General features: G+C 46.3%; 2 protein-coding genes across 4 annotated transcripts in view; one reads left to right on the plus strand and one right to left on the minus strand.

Annotated features, from left to right (window-relative positions):
- LOC123767121 (titin homolog) overlaps positions 1-17,311 on the minus strand; it is a 352,063-nt gene that overhangs the window by 249,665 nt on the left and 85,087 nt on the right. The gene's annotated exons all lie outside the window — the stretch shown is intronic.
- Positions 1-17,311, plus strand: part of LOC123767118 (glucocorticoid-induced transcript 1 protein) — a 186,349-nt gene that overhangs the window by 141,076 nt on the left and 27,962 nt on the right. For all 3 annotated transcript variants that reach the window (XM_045756628.2, XM_069304865.1, XM_045756629.2), the window contains one exon: positions 9,652-9,803. In XM_045756628.2, coding sequence (XP_045612584.1) covers positions 9,652-9,803 — 152 coding nt within the window. The remainder of the gene's footprint in view (positions 1-9,651; positions 9,804-17,311) is intronic.

A 17,311-nucleotide genomic window follows, 5' to 3' on the forward strand; every position in this document is an offset into this window, starting at 1 on the left:
AATATTTCCAATTAGTTTATTTAATATAATAATAATTCAAATAAAGAACTTGAATTAGTGACTTAATTATGTTAGTTTAGGCTTACCTTGAGGTTACCTTGAGATGATTTTGGGGCTTAGCGTCCCCGCGGCCCGGTCCTTGCCCAGGCCTCCTCGTTGCTGGACTGGTCAACCAGCCTGATACATCAGACTGCGAGCAGCCGCGTCCAAGGGTCACAGCCTGGTTGATCAGGTATCCTTTGAAGGCGTTTGTCAAGTTCTCTCTTGAACACTGTGAGGGGGTCGGCCAGTTATGCCCCTTATGTGTAGTGGAAGCGTGTTGAACAGTCTCGGACCTCTGATGGTGATAGTTCTCTCTTGAACACTGTGAGGGGTCGGCCAGTTATGTCCCTTGTGTGTAGTGGAAGCGTGTTGAACAGTCTCGGGCCTCTGATGTTGATAGAGTTCTCTCTCAGAATACCTGTTGCACCTCTGCTCTTCAACGGGGGTATTCTGTACATCCTGACATGCCTTCGTGTCTCATGTGATGTTATTTCTGTGTGCAGGTTTGGGACCAGCCCCTCTACTATTTTCCACGTGTAAATTATTATGTATCTCTCCCGCCTGCGCTCAAGGGAACACAGATTTAGGCTCTTTAGTCGGTCCCAATAGTTTAAACGTTTTACCGAGTGGATTCTAGCAGTAAAGGATCTCTGCACACTTTCCAGGTCAGCAATTTTTCCAGCTTTGAAAGGGGCTGTCATTGTGCAGCAGTACTCGACTCTGGAGAGCACTAGCGTCTCGAAAAGTATCATCGGTATAGCATCTGTAGTGTGAAAAGTTCTTGTTATCCAACCTGTCATTTTTCTTGCAGTTGTGACGGCTACTTTATTGTGTTCTTTAAAGGTAAGGTCTTCCGACATGAGTACACCCAGACCCTTTACATTGCCTTTTCATTATATGTTATGATTTGCCTGAGTTTTGTACGTGGTTTCGTTTATATAATATAAAATAAAGTTCCGTGTTCAGCAAAGCCACGAGTTCGACTTAGTTCCACCCACAGCCATGTTAGAGGGTTTTAAAAGCTGCGTTTTAAAGGTGATCTCTGACAGTCTGCTATGATGATAACGTTTGAAAAATGTGAAAAACAAAAAAGGGGGCCTGGATTAAAGTTGGCGTGGTGAGCACCTGTATCCCCCAGCAACACAGCTCTGGTGATACATCACATACATCGTGATACATCACAGTAACGGGATCTCCTTGTGCACCTTGTGCTCTGTTGATGACTGGGCGTCAGGGTCGCTGGCACAGTTCACAGTCCAGTTCATAAGAGACGTCTTCAAGAGAAAACTGGATAGTTTTCTTCAAGAAGTGCCGGACCAACCGGACTGTGGTGGATACGTGGGCCTGTGGGCTCCTCCAAGCAACTGCCTGTTGGACCAAGCTCTCTCGCCAGTTAAGCCTGGCCCCTGGGCCGGGCTTGGGGAGTAGAAAGGAGTCAAGAAAGGTATTAAATAATATATACAAGGAAGATACTGGTGGGCCATGTCCTAATTTTGCACAGTAGAATAACAAAATATTGGAGTGAAAGATACGGAAATGCGGGCCGCTCCAAGCAACAGCCTGTTGTACCAAGTTATCACAAGTCGAGCCTGGTCCCAGGCCGGGCTCGAGGAGTAGCAGAACTCTCGAAACCCTCGCCAGGTACGGTCCAGTGTCCTTGAGCCAGATTCACGAAGCAGTTACGCAAGTACTTACGAACGTGTACATCTTTTCTCAGTCTTTGACGGCTTTGGTTACGTTTATTAAACAGTTTACAAGCATGAAAATTTGCCAATCAACTATTGTTATTGTTATGAACAGCCTCCTGGTGCTTCGGAGCTCATTAACTGTTTAAGAAATGTAAACAAAGCCGCCAAAGATTGAGAAAAGATGGACAAGTTCGTAAGTGCTTGCGTAACTGCTTCATGAATCTAGCCCCTTGTCTGGGAGGCAAGCTACGACCAGAGGTGTATGTTTGTCGGTATGGTGGGTGACAAGGCTCTCGTCTTCGTCTCTACTAGATGCTTCACATTCTCATCTGACACACTTTGAAATTTTTTGTCGTGTCGCTTTTATTTACAGTTTAGAACTCTTGCGGCAATTTTTGGAACTTGCATTTGTTCTATCTATTTAATTTTGAACTTTTTGTAGCCGCCTATTAATAGGTTTGTGAATTAAAAAAGTTTTATATTTTTTTTTAAATTTCCAATGCGTTATGTGTGGTTTCCTCCGAGGCTATGGGTCCCCCTTCTTCCAGCCAGAGGTGGTACTACCTTCCTTTACATTTTTATATTTTTATGGAGTGTTTTTGGTCGATATCTCAAACATGCCTCTGCCAAATTGTTGTGCAGATGGTTGGAGTTATGGAGGTCCCTGGGTCGAGTGTGGACCACATTAGGGGCTGTGCCCTTTGCATATCTCGGATCAGCATTCCGTTTTTATGTAGGGCGAGATTAGTATGCAGGGCGGCTATTGTTGTGTTGTAGTGGCAGGTGAAGTGCTGCGCCCACACCCGCCCTCCTATTGTGGCCCCCGGGGCTGTTGTGGGCCCTGAGCAGTGACGCTAGGGGTGTGGGCCCCTCACTGGAGGGAGGCTAGCGGGGTGCGTGGGGCCCCCTCACTGGAGGGAGGCTAGCGGGGTGCGTGGGGGGCCCCCCCTCACTGGAGGGAGGCTAGCGGGGTGCGTGGGGGCCCCCCCTCACTGGAGGGAGGCTAGCGGGGTGCGTGGGGGGCCCCCCCCCTCACTGGAGGGAGGCTAGCGGGGTGCGTGGGGGGCCCCCCCTCACTGGAGGGAGGCTAGCGGGGTGCGTGGGGGGCCCCCCCTCACTGGAGGGAGGCTAGCGGGGTGCGTGGGGGGCCCCCCCTCACTGGAGGGAGGCTAGCGGGGTGCGTGGGGGGCCCCCCCTCACTGGAGGGAGGCTAGCGGGGTGCTTGGGGCCCCCTCACTGGAGGGAGGCTGGGGGTGTGGGGGCCCCCCGCACTGGAGGGAGGCTAGCGGGGTGCGTGGGGCCCCCCCTCGCTGGAGGGAGGCTAGCGGGGTGTGTGGGGGCCCCCCTCGCTGGAGGGAGGCTAGCGGGGTGTGTGGGGGCCCCCCTCGCTGGAGGGAGGCTAGGGGTGTGTGTGGGCCCCCTCGCTGGAGGGAGGCTAGGGGTGTGTGGGCCCCCTCACTGGAGGGAGGCTAGGGGTGTGTGGGGGCCCCTCACTGGAGGGAGGCTAGGGGTGTGTGGGGGCCCCTCACTGGAGGGAGGCTAGGGGTGTGTGGGGGCCCCTCACTGGAGGGACGCTAGCGGTGTGTGGGCCCCTCACTGGAGGGAGGCTAGGTGTGTGGGGCCCCTCACTGGAGTGACGCTAGCGGTGTGTGGGCCCCTCACTGGAGGGAGGCTAGGTGTGTGGGCCCCTCACTGGAGTGACGCTAGCGGTGTGTGGGCCCCTCACTGGAGTGACGCTAGCGGTGTGTGGGCCCCTCACTGGAGTGACGCTAGCGGTGTGTGGGCCCCTCACTACTGTAAAGGTGACTTTGGTACACTGCTGATATTATGGAGTTTGAGATCCATTGTCAACAAGTCTGACCACTTATTCCTCCAATAATCTTGAGAGACCGTGTCTCCTGGCCTTGATAAGATTGGTAACAACATGCTCCCTTGGAAAGATGTGCAGACCTCTACACATTCTGCGCCTATCAGTGTAAAGCGCCTAGTGTGTGTGTGTGTGTGTGTGTGTGTGTGTGTGTGTGTGTGTGTGTGTGTGTGTGTGTGTGTGTGTGTGCGCGTGTGCGTGCGTGCGTGCGTGCGTGCGTTCTAACACTGGTCACATTTGTCGAAAGCTTTTCCAATGTTTATATTCACTAATATGGATTAATGAGAACCTTCAGGGATCCCATCACAAATGCTCATTCAAATCACCTGTGCTGTCTTGCCGAGAGTACCGCTGCACACACTTTCCACTTAAGAGCAGGAGAGATTGATCAAGTAGAAGGAATACAGAGAACGTATACGGTATGCACAGACATGTAAACTATTGGGTACCAAGGTAGAGCACCTAAAATATTGGGATCGGCGCAAAGTTCTCAATGTACTCTAGAAATTTTCAATTTTCTTTATTATGCACCCCATACCCATCTCGTGGGCTGTGGGGGGAAAAGGGTTACAGAGGTACATAATCGCTACAAGGAGACGAGAAAGAAACTAAATTATATATACATGGAAAATACTGCACAGCCAGCCAGGTACCTCATTTACACAGTAAAATACCAACGTTCTGAAGTTAACGGCATGGAAGGAAATGCAGAACAGAGCTAGTGAAGATTAGAACCATAATCAGAGAACACTGAACATCAGAGGTCAACCCGTTCTCGCACTTTCTTGCAGTCAATATTGACTTATTAAATACGTGCATATGTGACATACTAGTTTACCTTGAAAAGCTACATAGAAAACACCGACCTTACCTAACCTTCTTAGTATGTTAAGATAAGCATCTTATTGCTTCGTAATTACAATTACTTAACCTATACCTATAATAGGTTAAGTAATAATTATAATTACGAAGCAATAAGATGCTTATCTTAACATACTAAGAAGGTTAGGTAAGGTCGGTGTTTTCTATGAAGCTTTTCAAGGTAAACTAGTATGTCACATATGCACGTATTTAATAAGTCAATATTGACTATACGAAAGTGGGAGAACGGGTTGCAGAGGTCCACGGTTGTTCAATATCCTCCCAGCAAGAATAAGAAATATTACCGGAACAGAAGTGGAAGTCTTCAAGAAAAACTGGATAGTTTTCTGGAAAAGGTACCGGACCAACCGGGCTGTAGTGGATATGTAGGCCTGCGGTCAGCTGCAAGCAACAGCCTGTTGGACCAAGCTGTCTTCAAGTTAATCCTGGCCCCGGGGTGGGCTTGGGTAGTAGAATAACTCCCAAAACCCCATCCAGGTAAAATCCAGCTTCATTGTTTGTAAAAATATGATCTGTGATGTTTTCTTGTCAGTTTTACTATTTGCTGGTTTAAGGAAAATCTACACATCTGTAGGAAGTAATTTATGTAACAGTTCACTTACTGTTTCCTGGGATTCTCTCTGGTATAACTGTCTCGTTTTTCCATTTTAAATGCTTAAAGTCATCAAGCATGGTGTTTAGGGGCAGGGTTTTGTGGGTTTCTTAAGTATTCTAATTTGCATAAGTTGGTCAGTAAACTGCTGATGATTTGTTTCTGGTAATTTATAAAGGCCATCACCACATATGTAACTTTGATTATCATCACTTCCACCATATCGTGTGTGGTGTTTAACAGCTCAGTGCTGATGAGTGTCTTTGATGTACAGGCTTACCACACCGTCGTTGGGGAGCCGGTCGGTCGAGCGGACAGCACGCTGGACTTGTGATCCTGTGGTCCCGGGTTCGCTTCCGGGCGCCGGTGAGAAACAATGGGCAGAGTTTCTTTCACCCTATGCCCCTGTTACCTAGCAGTAAAATAGGTACCTGGGTGTTAGTCAGCTGTCACGGGCTGCTTCCTGGGGGTGGAGGCCTGGTCGAGGACCGGGCCGCGGGGACACTAAAAAGTCCCGAAAACATCTCAAGATAACCTCAAGATAACCGTCACCCGCCCTGTAGCCTGTGCTCTCTATCACATCTGAAAAAGATTACATTTTGGCATCCATCTCTTACTTTCATAATAGTCCCTTGTGCGAGTTTCAGTTAAAGCTGCAAACATTGCATTTATTGTCTATACAGTATACCTAGGTCATAAGTGTTTGTGTGTGCGTCTGGTACCATACTACTTGTGTAAAGGAGGAAATGTATATGCTTATCTCTCAGAATGTTTGGTAATATGTTTGTGATGTGTGTATATGTATGTATTAACACGATGTACTGAACGGGGTGAGAATAGCTTGAGCTACCTCATCCCTTTGTGTGTATTTTACCTCAATAAACTTATTTCAATTGCATTTATCTCATTTAAGAAGCCAGTTATTTGGTGGACATGGTTTTGCATGTTTTGATACCTTGTATATTGGCAAATAAGAAATATGTTACCGTATTACAGAGTAATCACACTAACGTGACTGCATCAATGAGAAAATCCGTAGGAGCCGTGATGAGGGTTCGAACTTGTGCGGCGGGGTGTTTAGTTGCTAGTGCGCGCGCGTGGGAACACCCGCCGCATTGGTTCGAACCCTCATCACGGCCCCTACGGATTTTGTCAATATTACGGTATTTGTGGAAGTGCTGGGTATTTTACTGTGTTAATAGCTGTGGCTCTGGTAAGGCTGCCACATTATCTGTTTCCTGTCTAGCATTTTGAGTGGCTGACGCAGTTTTGATATTTGACATTTTTTTGACCTTTTTTTCTCATTTACTAAAACAGTCTTCCTGATATGTATGGACGATTCTGTATTTATAATTTCGTTCTTTTCATTTGAGAAATGTTGCCGGTATAAAAGTAGGTGTTTAAGAGAAACAGCCTGTTGGGTGTGGGTAGTTGAACTCCCAGAACCAACTCCGGGTATATTTCTACATGTCAATATTGAGGACTGTAGCAGGCTACAGAGGGTCCTGGACAAATTAAAAAATTAAGAAAAAAAGGCGAAACTACTTCAACCCAAGTAAACATAAGGTAATGATAGTTGGTTTAAGAATAGACATAATACCAAACATACCTCCAGAGGCACATATCTAGACGTATAATACAAATCTGGCAAATATCCGAGTGCTTTCAGGAGTTGAACAAGGGAACATGCAGGATATTATGTGCTAGCTTTGTAAGACCAGAAGTGGAGTATGTAGCTCCTGCATGGAGCCCCTGCTTGAACACGTGCACGACTGGTACCAGGGGTGAGAGGAGTGCAGTACAAGGAATGGCAAAGTTGGTTTCTAACTACGTTACACAGGAGACTGAGAAAGGAGACGACACCAAAACACACACACACGCCTAAAGGGTACTAACAAAGTAAATAATGTCTCTGCGTTGAGCTCACGCAGTAGCAGGACAAGAGGTCATGGACGGATGCTAGACACACATGAATCACAATGTGAAAAAGTATTATTTTTATTGTAATAGAAACCGTAATGAACCAGACGAGGTAGGTAGTCAAAGCAAACTCTATCAACAGTTTTTAAACTCATTTGGACAGTCCGTCCACATCAACAAATGTCAAATGCCCGTTAATACAGCTACCAAACTCTATGTTTATGAATAGGAATACGGTCTACACACGACTCTTAACTGATGTTTGAACATTTTGTGAACAGTGAGAACTTCTGTTCGAATCGTAGCTCAGTAGCACTCAAATTCTCTACACGCACTCGTGTAGAGAGAACTCGAGAGTTCTCTCTACACGCACTCGTGTAGAGAGAACTCGAGAGTTCTCTACACGCACTCGTGTAGAGAGAACTCGAGAGTTCTCTACACGCACTCGTGTAGAGAGAACTCGAGAGTTCTCTACACGCACTCGTGTAGAGAGAACTCGAGAGTTCTCTACACGAACTCGTGTAGAGAGAACTCGAGAGTTCTCTACACGAACTCATAAGTTCGTGTAGAGAACGGCCCGAGCCTGAGAGTGGGCGTGGAGAACAGCCCAGCCGGTGACAATGTTGATTTTGAGCCGCAAGATATGACATGACTTGGCATGTTGGGGACACTAACTCCTCCACCACCACCCGCGGGCTCCTCCAACACCACCCGCGGGCTCCTCCACCACCACCCGCGGGCTCCTCCAACACCACCCGCGGGCTCCTCCAACACCACCCGCGGGCTCCTCCAACACCACCCGCGGGCTCCTCCAACACCACCCGCGGGCTCCTCCAACACCACCCGCGGGCTCCTCCAACACCACCCGCGGGCTCCTCCAACACCACCCGCGGGCTCCTCCAACACCACCCACCACCCGCGGGCTGCTCCACCACCACCCACCACCCGCGGGCTGCTCCACCACCACCCACCACCCGCGGGCTGCTCCACCACCACCCACCACCCGCGGGCTCCTCCAACACCACCCACCACCCGCGGGCTCCTCCAACACCACCCACCACCCACGGGCTCCTCCAACACCACCCACCACCCGCGGGCTCCTCCAACACCACCCACCACCCGCGGGCTCCTCCAACACCACCCACCACCCGCGGGCTCCTCCAACACCACCCACCACCCGCGGGCTCCTCCACCACCACCCACCACCCGCGGGCTCCTCCAACACCACCCACCACCCGCGGGCTGCTGCTCCACCACCCACCACCCGCGGGCTCCTCCAACACCACCCACCACCCGCGGGCTGCTGCTCCACCACCACCCACCACCCGCGGGCTCCTCCAACACCACCCACCACCCACGGGCTCCACCACCACCACCCGCGGGCCCCCCCCTCCACCACCACCACCACCCGCGGGCCCCTCCTCCACCACCACCACCACCCGCGGGCCCCTCCTCCACCACCACCACCACCACCCGCGGGCCCCTCCTCCACCACCACCACCACCACCACCACCACCCGCGGCCGCCGCCTCCATCACTACCTGTGTGCTCCACCAACATGTGAAGTATTATTTGTAGCTCTTTGAGCCGTAGGCTGAACCACTTCATGCGATGAGGAACGCAGCAGGAGCATTACGAGTAAGGAGGAGGTGGAGGAGGAGGAGGAGGAGGAGGAGCAGGAAGGAGGAGGAGAAGGAGCAGGAGGACGTGGAGGAGAAGGAGCAGGAGAAGGACGTGGAGGAGAAGAAGAAAGAGGTGAAAGAAAAGAAGTGTTAGTTCAAAAGAGCTTCATTAATTTGTTTTATTGTATCAAAGTAGCTACCGCTGTTACCTGTAATAGGCTGAAGGCACGATTATTGAAGCTTATATTTTGTAAGGGCTATAATCAAGATATTTTGACCCGATTTCATTTAATCATTCAGCTCGATCTACAAATATATTTGACCTAATCCTACTTGGATAAAACTGAACGAAAGTTGCTTTTGTTTTTATCTTGGTGTTGCATTGTTGATGTGGCGGCGGGAGCGTCCAGTCCGTCCACCAGCCCCGCGCCTCGGGCTAGGTAACCCAGAAGGATCGTACGCATTACAGCGGCGCCATCCTGGAAATTGATGGACGACTCCGTCCCAGCATGGCATGCGCTGCTCGTACGTAAAAACATACGAGCAAAGGTAACTGCGGACAAACCCTTCATGCAAACTGCACCTACTATCAAGAAGAAGGAGGTAACTGCAGAAGGCCCAGTACTAACTCCTAACAGTTCCCAATTATATCCACCCACACTCATAGCCAAGGAGCAGCGCTCATAGAATCCTGTTAAATTCCCTGCCACGCCGCTGGCTTCCTTCACGCCCAGAACGGAGACAAATGTTTAAGATTCGCTACTTTTAACAAAAAGTTGCAAGTAGCACAGGCTATGGTGAGTCCGCAGTGGATTTACCTGGCACAGGCGCCTGGCTGTGACTATGTGGCTTCTCTGTGGTGACGGCCAGGAATGTATCAATGGGAAATCCGGAAAACAAGTCGACTGTTGTGTTAGCTCTATGCAAATGGATGTGTTGTGTTTACTAATGAATGTGGCTGTGTCCTTACTAATGTCTGTACAATGTTAACTAATGTGGGTATGTAGCGTTTGCTAATGGGAATACTGTTGCGTGCAGGTCGGGTGCGGACGGGTCGAGGGAGTCCTGGTGGCGAGGGGAGCGCGCTGATGCGACGCACGGCCTCACTGGACACCATCTACCTCAAGGGACAGTGGCCCAAGGACGACCAACCCTTCACACATCTGCTGCATGTAGACAAGGCTTCACAGGTGAGTTCTGTTGCCTCTGTAAGCCCTCGGGTAAGTTTTGGATGCCTGCATCTCTTCCCAGGCGAGGGTTTGTGCCTCTGTAAGCCCTCGGGTGAGTGCTTACTTACCCTCAGTACTGCTCACTACTCACTTCCCAGTTCAAAGTGGAAATAGACATTTACTGTGTCTTTGCGTGCATTATATTGCCTAAAATGCTGGAAACATCCTGAATCACTCAAAATGTACTCGCTGGAAAGCAGGGGAGTAATGATATCGCACATATATCTATAAGTTAGAATGTTTCTCATCTATTTTCTGAGGTTGAAAGCCTCTGATAAATTTATCTTAAAAACTGAGCGAGGTTATCCTTAAGGCAATTGCTTTGGTCCGTGCCGAACGTAAGTAAATCAGGGTTGACTAAATGAGTATCACTTAGTACCAAAGCTATCCCATGACGACTCTCCCTAATGAGTGATACCGTGGGAGAGGAAGGGAAGGGAGATGGAAGGAAAGGGAAGGATGGGAGGGAGGAAAGAGAGAGGGGGGAAGGATGGGGAGAGGAGTGAGAGAGGGGGGGATGTTGAGTCAGAGGAGAGGGTTAATAGGGGTAGAAGTGAGAGGGAGAGACCAGGACACAGCGGGGTTTCATCTTGCGATGATCCCGAGGTTCAGCGTGCCCATGGCCTGGTCTCTGACCAAGCCTCTTGTTGGTACTTTTGCTATCCAGGCTGTTAGCAGCTGTTTTCGAGTCAACTACTCTGAGCAAAAAGTGGCAAGCAGCACGGGCTATGGTCAGTCCATAGTACTTACTTGACACAGGAGATGTGTGAGGCTGCTTGACTGCTCATCAGGCTGTGAGTAGTTGGAAAAAAAAAATATCAGGTATCATTTGGAGGCGTTTATCAAATTCTCGTCTGAACCATTTTGTCCCTTCTGTTTAGAGGGAGAATATTGAAAAGTCTTTGGGCCAATTCAATTCTACTAGTCTTGCTGCACGTCCACCCAACTGGGCGGCAGCTTTACAGTCATGTGCATGCATTGCCTACAGTCAGCAAATTTTGGATACTTCGCTAAGATTTCGGGCAGCACATCATTATGAATGAAGTACTTACACATTTCTTGGACACTATTGATAGTGTTATCTCTAAATTCCGCGATTTTTTCACATTCCATTATATAATGACGCAAAGTATGCGAATAGTTCTGCTGACAGTTTACATTTAGTCAAATCTACATCAGCAGATGTTACAAATTCCCAGAGTCCTTTATGTCTCGTGTACCTCTGCTTTTCAATGGGGCTATTGTTACATTTCCTGCCATGCCTCCTGGTCTTGTGTACAGTTATTTCCATGTGCAGATTTGGAACAAGTCCCTGTAATATTTTTCAAGTGTAAATTATTTCTCTCTATTCTCTAGGATAGAGAGAGAGAGAGAGAGAGAAACATTTTAAGCCGTCTCAATAATTTAGATGTTTTATTGAACGGATTCGGGTAGTTAAAAATCTTTTCACATTCTCCTGGTCAGCAATTTCTCCACCACTGAATCAGACTTATTTTGAAACAATATTCCACCATGGAGAACACTAGCGTCTTGAAAAGTATCATTTGTTTGGGATCTCATGTCTGAAAATAATTATCAAAAGAAGGCACCAAGCCGAGGAGGCTATGGAGTACAATCAAAAGTGTGGAATATTTAAAAGGCGCTAAATATTACAAAGGATTCCAATACGAGAACAAAAGCGAATAAGGCGAACGATATCCAAGGTATCTGATTCACCAACTATTCTGTTGAGGGATTAGTGACCACGAGGGATAGTCAGGAAGTAAGACGCACGGAAGTCCGGCCATTCAACAAGGATATGCACGACCGTAAGAGGAACAATTCAGTTTGGACAATAAGGAGCAGGGCGACACTCCATTACGTGCCCGTGAGTTAAACGTGTATGGCCAATACGTAACCTCGCCAGAGCTACCCGGTGGTAGGAGGAAGACCATGGGGACACTACCCTTAAGAGCACGCAGCTTGTTACCAGTAACAGAAGACCATCGAACCTGCCAACGGGCACGGATTTAGGAATAAATAACTGGGTAGTAGTAGGCATCCATCAGTCTCAGGAGACAATGGAGTTGTTGGTCTGGAGTGGCCTCTCCAGGGCACAAAGCCTGGGAAGTTGATACAGGAGAGAAGTTGTTACCCATGCAGCAGGTCTCCCCTCTTCACGGCACCGAAAGTCTGCAATGGAAAGGCAAACGCCAATATGATTGGTTCCAGCACCGTCGCAGGAACTGTCAGAATGAGGTTGAAGACAACAATGAACTGCCCTAGAGGCTACAGCTCCGGAGTTTACCTCAGGGTTGGTAAAGGAAGGGACAGGGACTCCAAACCCGGAGACCGCCATGGTCATGGCCGGAGAATTTTTTTTTTTTTTTTTGTTTTTTTTTTTTGTTTGCAGAGATATTCATGTGGATCACCCCAGCAAGGGCAAGGACGACCCCAGTCTCCTGAATCAGATCCTGGGCCACACGAGCCCCAGCAGGTGGACGACCCAGCCCCGCACCTACGGGTTCCAGACAGTGTCACAGCCCCCTTTCACCCGAGGCCGGCTTCCTTCATGACCTAGCAGAAGGAAGAGTAATAATTATTTATTACAACAATTATTAATTAATACAACAATTACTTATTAAGTACTGTAATAATGAACTGGGTAGAAGTCGAAATAAGGAACACCTTCGTGGGAAGTGGGACAAGTGTGGATGGCCTCCTTAGCGGCAGCATCCGCACGCTCATTTAAGGAAACACTAATATGGCTGGGAACCCAGCAAAACTACTGTCTTAAATCTGCGGGAGATATCACGTCCTTGTTACCTTGTGATGGTTTCGGGCCTTAGCGTCCCTGCGGCCTGGTCATCGCCCAGGCCTCCTTGTTTCTGGACGCAGTCCCCCCCCCCCCCCCCCCCCTCCCCTCCTGTTGGACGCGGCTTCAAGCCACTTCCAACAGAACCCCATCAAGCCCAATAGAACCCCATTCCTATTTTCTCGAGGAACTGATTTAGGTTTGCATTTTCTAGCTGCTCTTCCCAGCTTATTTCTGTAATGTTTTGGGTATTAGTTCTCAGTTAATGTTTGTTATTAACATTGAATTTCCTTAAAATTTGCTCCATATAATGTTCAGAGACCATGATAATTTCCCAAATTATTGATGAATGTGGATTTCCAGGAATCCGAGTGTGGAATCTTCGGAGTCTAGTGGGGGTTTAGGTGATAGAGATGCGAGTCGATGTTAGTGTCACATTCGTGAAGAGTTTATTAGCGTTGTCATTCTCCAGCAAGTGTAGCGGTTCAATAAAAACAAGTTGTATTGTGTCTTCAGTATTTCATTCGATTCCTTGTTGGCATCATAATTGTTCTATCTCCCTTATGCAAGGGCTCAATACCAGGAAAGATTTTTTGGTATACTCTGCAAATGAGAAGAACTATTTTGAGTCTCAATTTCACAGATCTTTGCTCTCATTGTCTCTCCTGAGTTTTCCGAGATTCTTAGTTTTAGCTCAATACCTTTTTGTTATGTACATAACCCTGTTTGTCAGTCTGAGGAAAGTGGGTCTGCACAATTCCTTGTTTATGGTGGAACGTTTCTATTTTTGCCTCATGTTCATGGTTCTCGTGTATCTGGGGGACACTTAAGAATTACTCGTGGATACATTTTGTATTTCTTTTAATGAATACTAAAAAGAGATGAAGACCAGCATAGAGGGAGGAAGAGGGAGATGAAGAGCGAGGAAGCGTAGCAGAGTTAGATCCGTGAAAGGTAAAGTGTACAAATATAGAATGTGGAATGAAGGGTAGACTTAAAAAGACTGAAGGGGTAGAGGAAGACGAGTATAGTGAGTAGAAAGGGTCGGAGTAGAAGTTAGAGAAGATAGCAGTAGAGGTGGTAATGCCACCATCCATTCAATAGTATTACCAGACAAGAAATGGAACTCTTGTTAACCGTTAATATTATCATAACCATTAAGAAACTACAACCATGTAAAGCATAAAATCAATTATAAAGTAATCTTCAGAGTGCTCTACACTCTAGCTTTCATCAGTCAAGAAATGGATCCAAGATCTTAGGTGGGGGGTCAGAATTTAAGATTCATTTATTATACTAGTCATTTTTAATTATCTCTATGTTCATGAGTTATATTCCCTTGACTTTACCATAATCAATATTAATTCAGAATTAGGAGTATTCAATACAGGAAGTCGAGAGGAAATATGTCCAAGTTCTTCTGGAAATTTTACAACAATTTAGGAAACAGAATGTAAGGTGATGTAATCAAACTGACCAAGGTCTCTGAGTATAAGTGGATTAGAGAGAGGGGTTAGGGATCATTCACGACTAAAGATCATCTTCACTCCAAACATTTACTACTTACGGGTATACTCATCCCCGTGCCACCTCTGGGATGCTTTATCTTCATCAATCTATCACAATCGGTTAGGGATATGGCTGACAGTCAAGGCCCCCTACAGGCCTGGAGAGGTGGATGTAGAATCTAGCCAACAGAACTGGATCCTCAGTGTAGAACGAAAACGCTCTGTCTCCCTCTAATGTACAACTACTCGAGTATATAAGGGGGTGCCAGGAGTTAAGCTCTGTCTATCTTACTATCACACCTAGACAGCGGCATGTTTGATGGAAAGACACTGGCAACCGTTTGCAATTATCAGCTTAGCATTAAGGCAAGGTTACCTGATATGACCAGACCTTGCCCAGCTTGTGAACATTAACACTTGTGATATGTGACTTTCCTATTGTCAAGGACCAACAGACTGTCACCACCCAATTCCTGTATGAACTGACTACTTATTTCAGTGAATATATTGAATAAAACCATTTATGTTGTTACATTTTTTATGCTTTCAACCTATGGTTATGGAAATCTCTAAGGTGCAAGACATGGTATATAATCAACTAGGGACATATCACATAAAACAAACATCAAACAAACTAGAGACAAACATCACATAAAACAGTCTGGTATTACAGGATCAAAATATTCGATGTGTGTACCTTCATTTACATTTTGACTTAATACCCACACCTAAATATTTTTATTGCCTCGAGTTTCTGGTGTTGATTAACTTAAAAAACTGGGAGGTTAATGTGGTTTTTAGGACCCCAAGGTCCTAGTTTACTCTGTGGAAGCAATAAGAAGACATTCATCACTACTACTATATGAGCTTGGTTATCTGAAGCCCGCTTATCCAATTATATAGGTTTTCTGGCCAAAATTGTGTCCTGATAATTTTCTGCCAAACTTTGCCACATCTGGACATAAATCTGGATAACTGGAGGTTAGGTTATGTAAATTTTTATTAACTACACATTTCAAGATCTGCAATATAAAACAAGAAACTACAACAAGGCAAGCTGAAGTTTGTTTTAAATTATATTTCTAATGTAGTGTGTATAGTGTGTGTGGAAATTTGAATTATTTTGGTGGTACAAAAAATTGCAAATATGGTCATTTTTGGATTTCCCCTATAAGAGTTCTGCTTATCTGGGTTTCTGTTTTATCTGGTAAGGGGACCTTCCCATATAGTCTGAAGAAGTGAGCTTAGGCAATAGTACCAAGGGCATCAAAGAAGGCATGTAACCAGGTACTGCTGTTTGCAATTATGCACTGTTTTCTATTTGCCTTGTCAAAAGCTTGGGGATAAAGGAAAGCTACAGGAGTCCTTGATCATGCCTGACGCTATATTCAGGAATGCAGGTCTGTGTACAGTATTTCTTCCAGAAAAAAAGGCATTCAAGGGCACGCTGGTTATGAGTCTTGTAACATTAACCTGCTGGGACCAATTCTCAAGAACCTTGCATATGTAGGAAATTAAAGGTACAGTATTAGCCTATAATTGTGAGAGTTTGGCTTAGGTATAAGGATTATGAGGCTTGTTACATGAATGTGCAGATAATTAGGGATGTTACTTATTTTCCTATCATAGTGTTGTAATTTGACATGACAGGACTGATTTTGAGACCTTTAAATATCAAAGCAATTGGAAGATATTAATCAAGACTATTTTTCCAAAGTCCAATGTAACTCTCACATTAGGACAATAGCCAAGTTCAACAAGCCAAAATTAGGACAGAAAACAGATGTTTTTCACTCGGTGAAATAAACCCATGGAATCTGGTACATGCCAAAGCAGTAAATGCAAAGACATTACCTCAGTTTAAAATTCAACTGGAGAAAATCTTCAGGAACAATGGGGGAATACTTTGAGACACACACACACACACACACACAGGCCAGCATCCTTTACTGCTAGAATCCACTCGGTAAAACATCTAAACTATTGAAACTGACTAAAATGCCTAAATCTGTATTCTCTTGAGTGCAGGCAGGAGAGAAACATAATAATTTACACATGGAAAATAAGAGAGGGGCTGGTCCCAAACCTGCACACAGAAATAACACCACACGAGACCAGGAGGCATGGCAGGATGTGCAGAATACCCCCTGTTGAAAAGCAGAGGTGCAATAGGTACCGAGAGAACTATCAACATCAGAGGCTCAAGACTGCTCAACACACTTCCATTACACATAAGGGGTATAACTGGCTGACCCATCGCAGTGTTCAATAGAGAACTCGATAAACACTTCCAAATGATACCTGATCAACCAGGCTGTGACTTGTACATCAGGCTATGGGCAACCGCGTCCAACAGCCTGGTTGACTAGTCCAGTAACGAGGAGGCCTGGGCAATGACCGGACCGTAAGGACTCTAAGCCCCGAAACCAACTCTAGGTATACTCTTACCTTGAGCAATGAGGAGACAAAAATTTAGAATGGAATAGCTGATAAATGTAAACCAGAACCAGGCTTATTCTTTAAATTCATTAACTTTAAGTTGCAGGTAAAGGAGAAAGTCCAGAAATTGAAATAGGCAAACAGATTCAGAGAATGAAAAGGAAATGTGTGACACACTAAATGAACAGTTTCAAAGTATGTTTGTGCAAAAAGTTTGTGCTATGAGGTTTACAGAGAACCAGACAAAAATAAGATTTTCAAAAAAGAACAGAGTACAGGTACATAGAAGTGTCCAGAGTTAAAACTGAAAAATTGCTCGAGGAACTAGGAAGAAATAAAGCAGTTGGCCCAGATGGAGTCTCACTCTGGGTTTGATTTTTCAGGTATCTCTATGTACTGGAATTTTAGATATTGTATGTGAAAAAAAGCACACAGTTCCAGTTTACAAAAATGGCAACATAGAAGGCCCTCTGGTGTGCAGGCAGGCACAGGGAGTACAAGGGAAGTGAGGCCAAGCCAGAAAAGAAGGAGCAGCAGGCTCTTGTGGCTAAACAGAAAAGGCTTGCTTTCTGTGTCTCCTAAGGGCTGCATCTTTTTGACATGCATTATACATGACTGGAGGTGTTCAGAAGACTCACTATAGTACCAAATGATGTAAGCCAAACCCATACTCAACTTATTGCCTTATGCCCTCTTTCTTTGTCTGTGGTTGATAGTTGATACCAAAT

Source organism: Procambarus clarkii, chromosome 53, assembly GCF_040958095.1.
Source record: "Procambarus clarkii isolate CNS0578487 chromosome 53, FALCON_Pclarkii_2.0, whole genome shotgun sequence".
Lineage (NCBI taxonomy): Eukaryota > Metazoa > Arthropoda > Malacostraca > Decapoda > Cambaridae > Procambarus > Procambarus clarkii.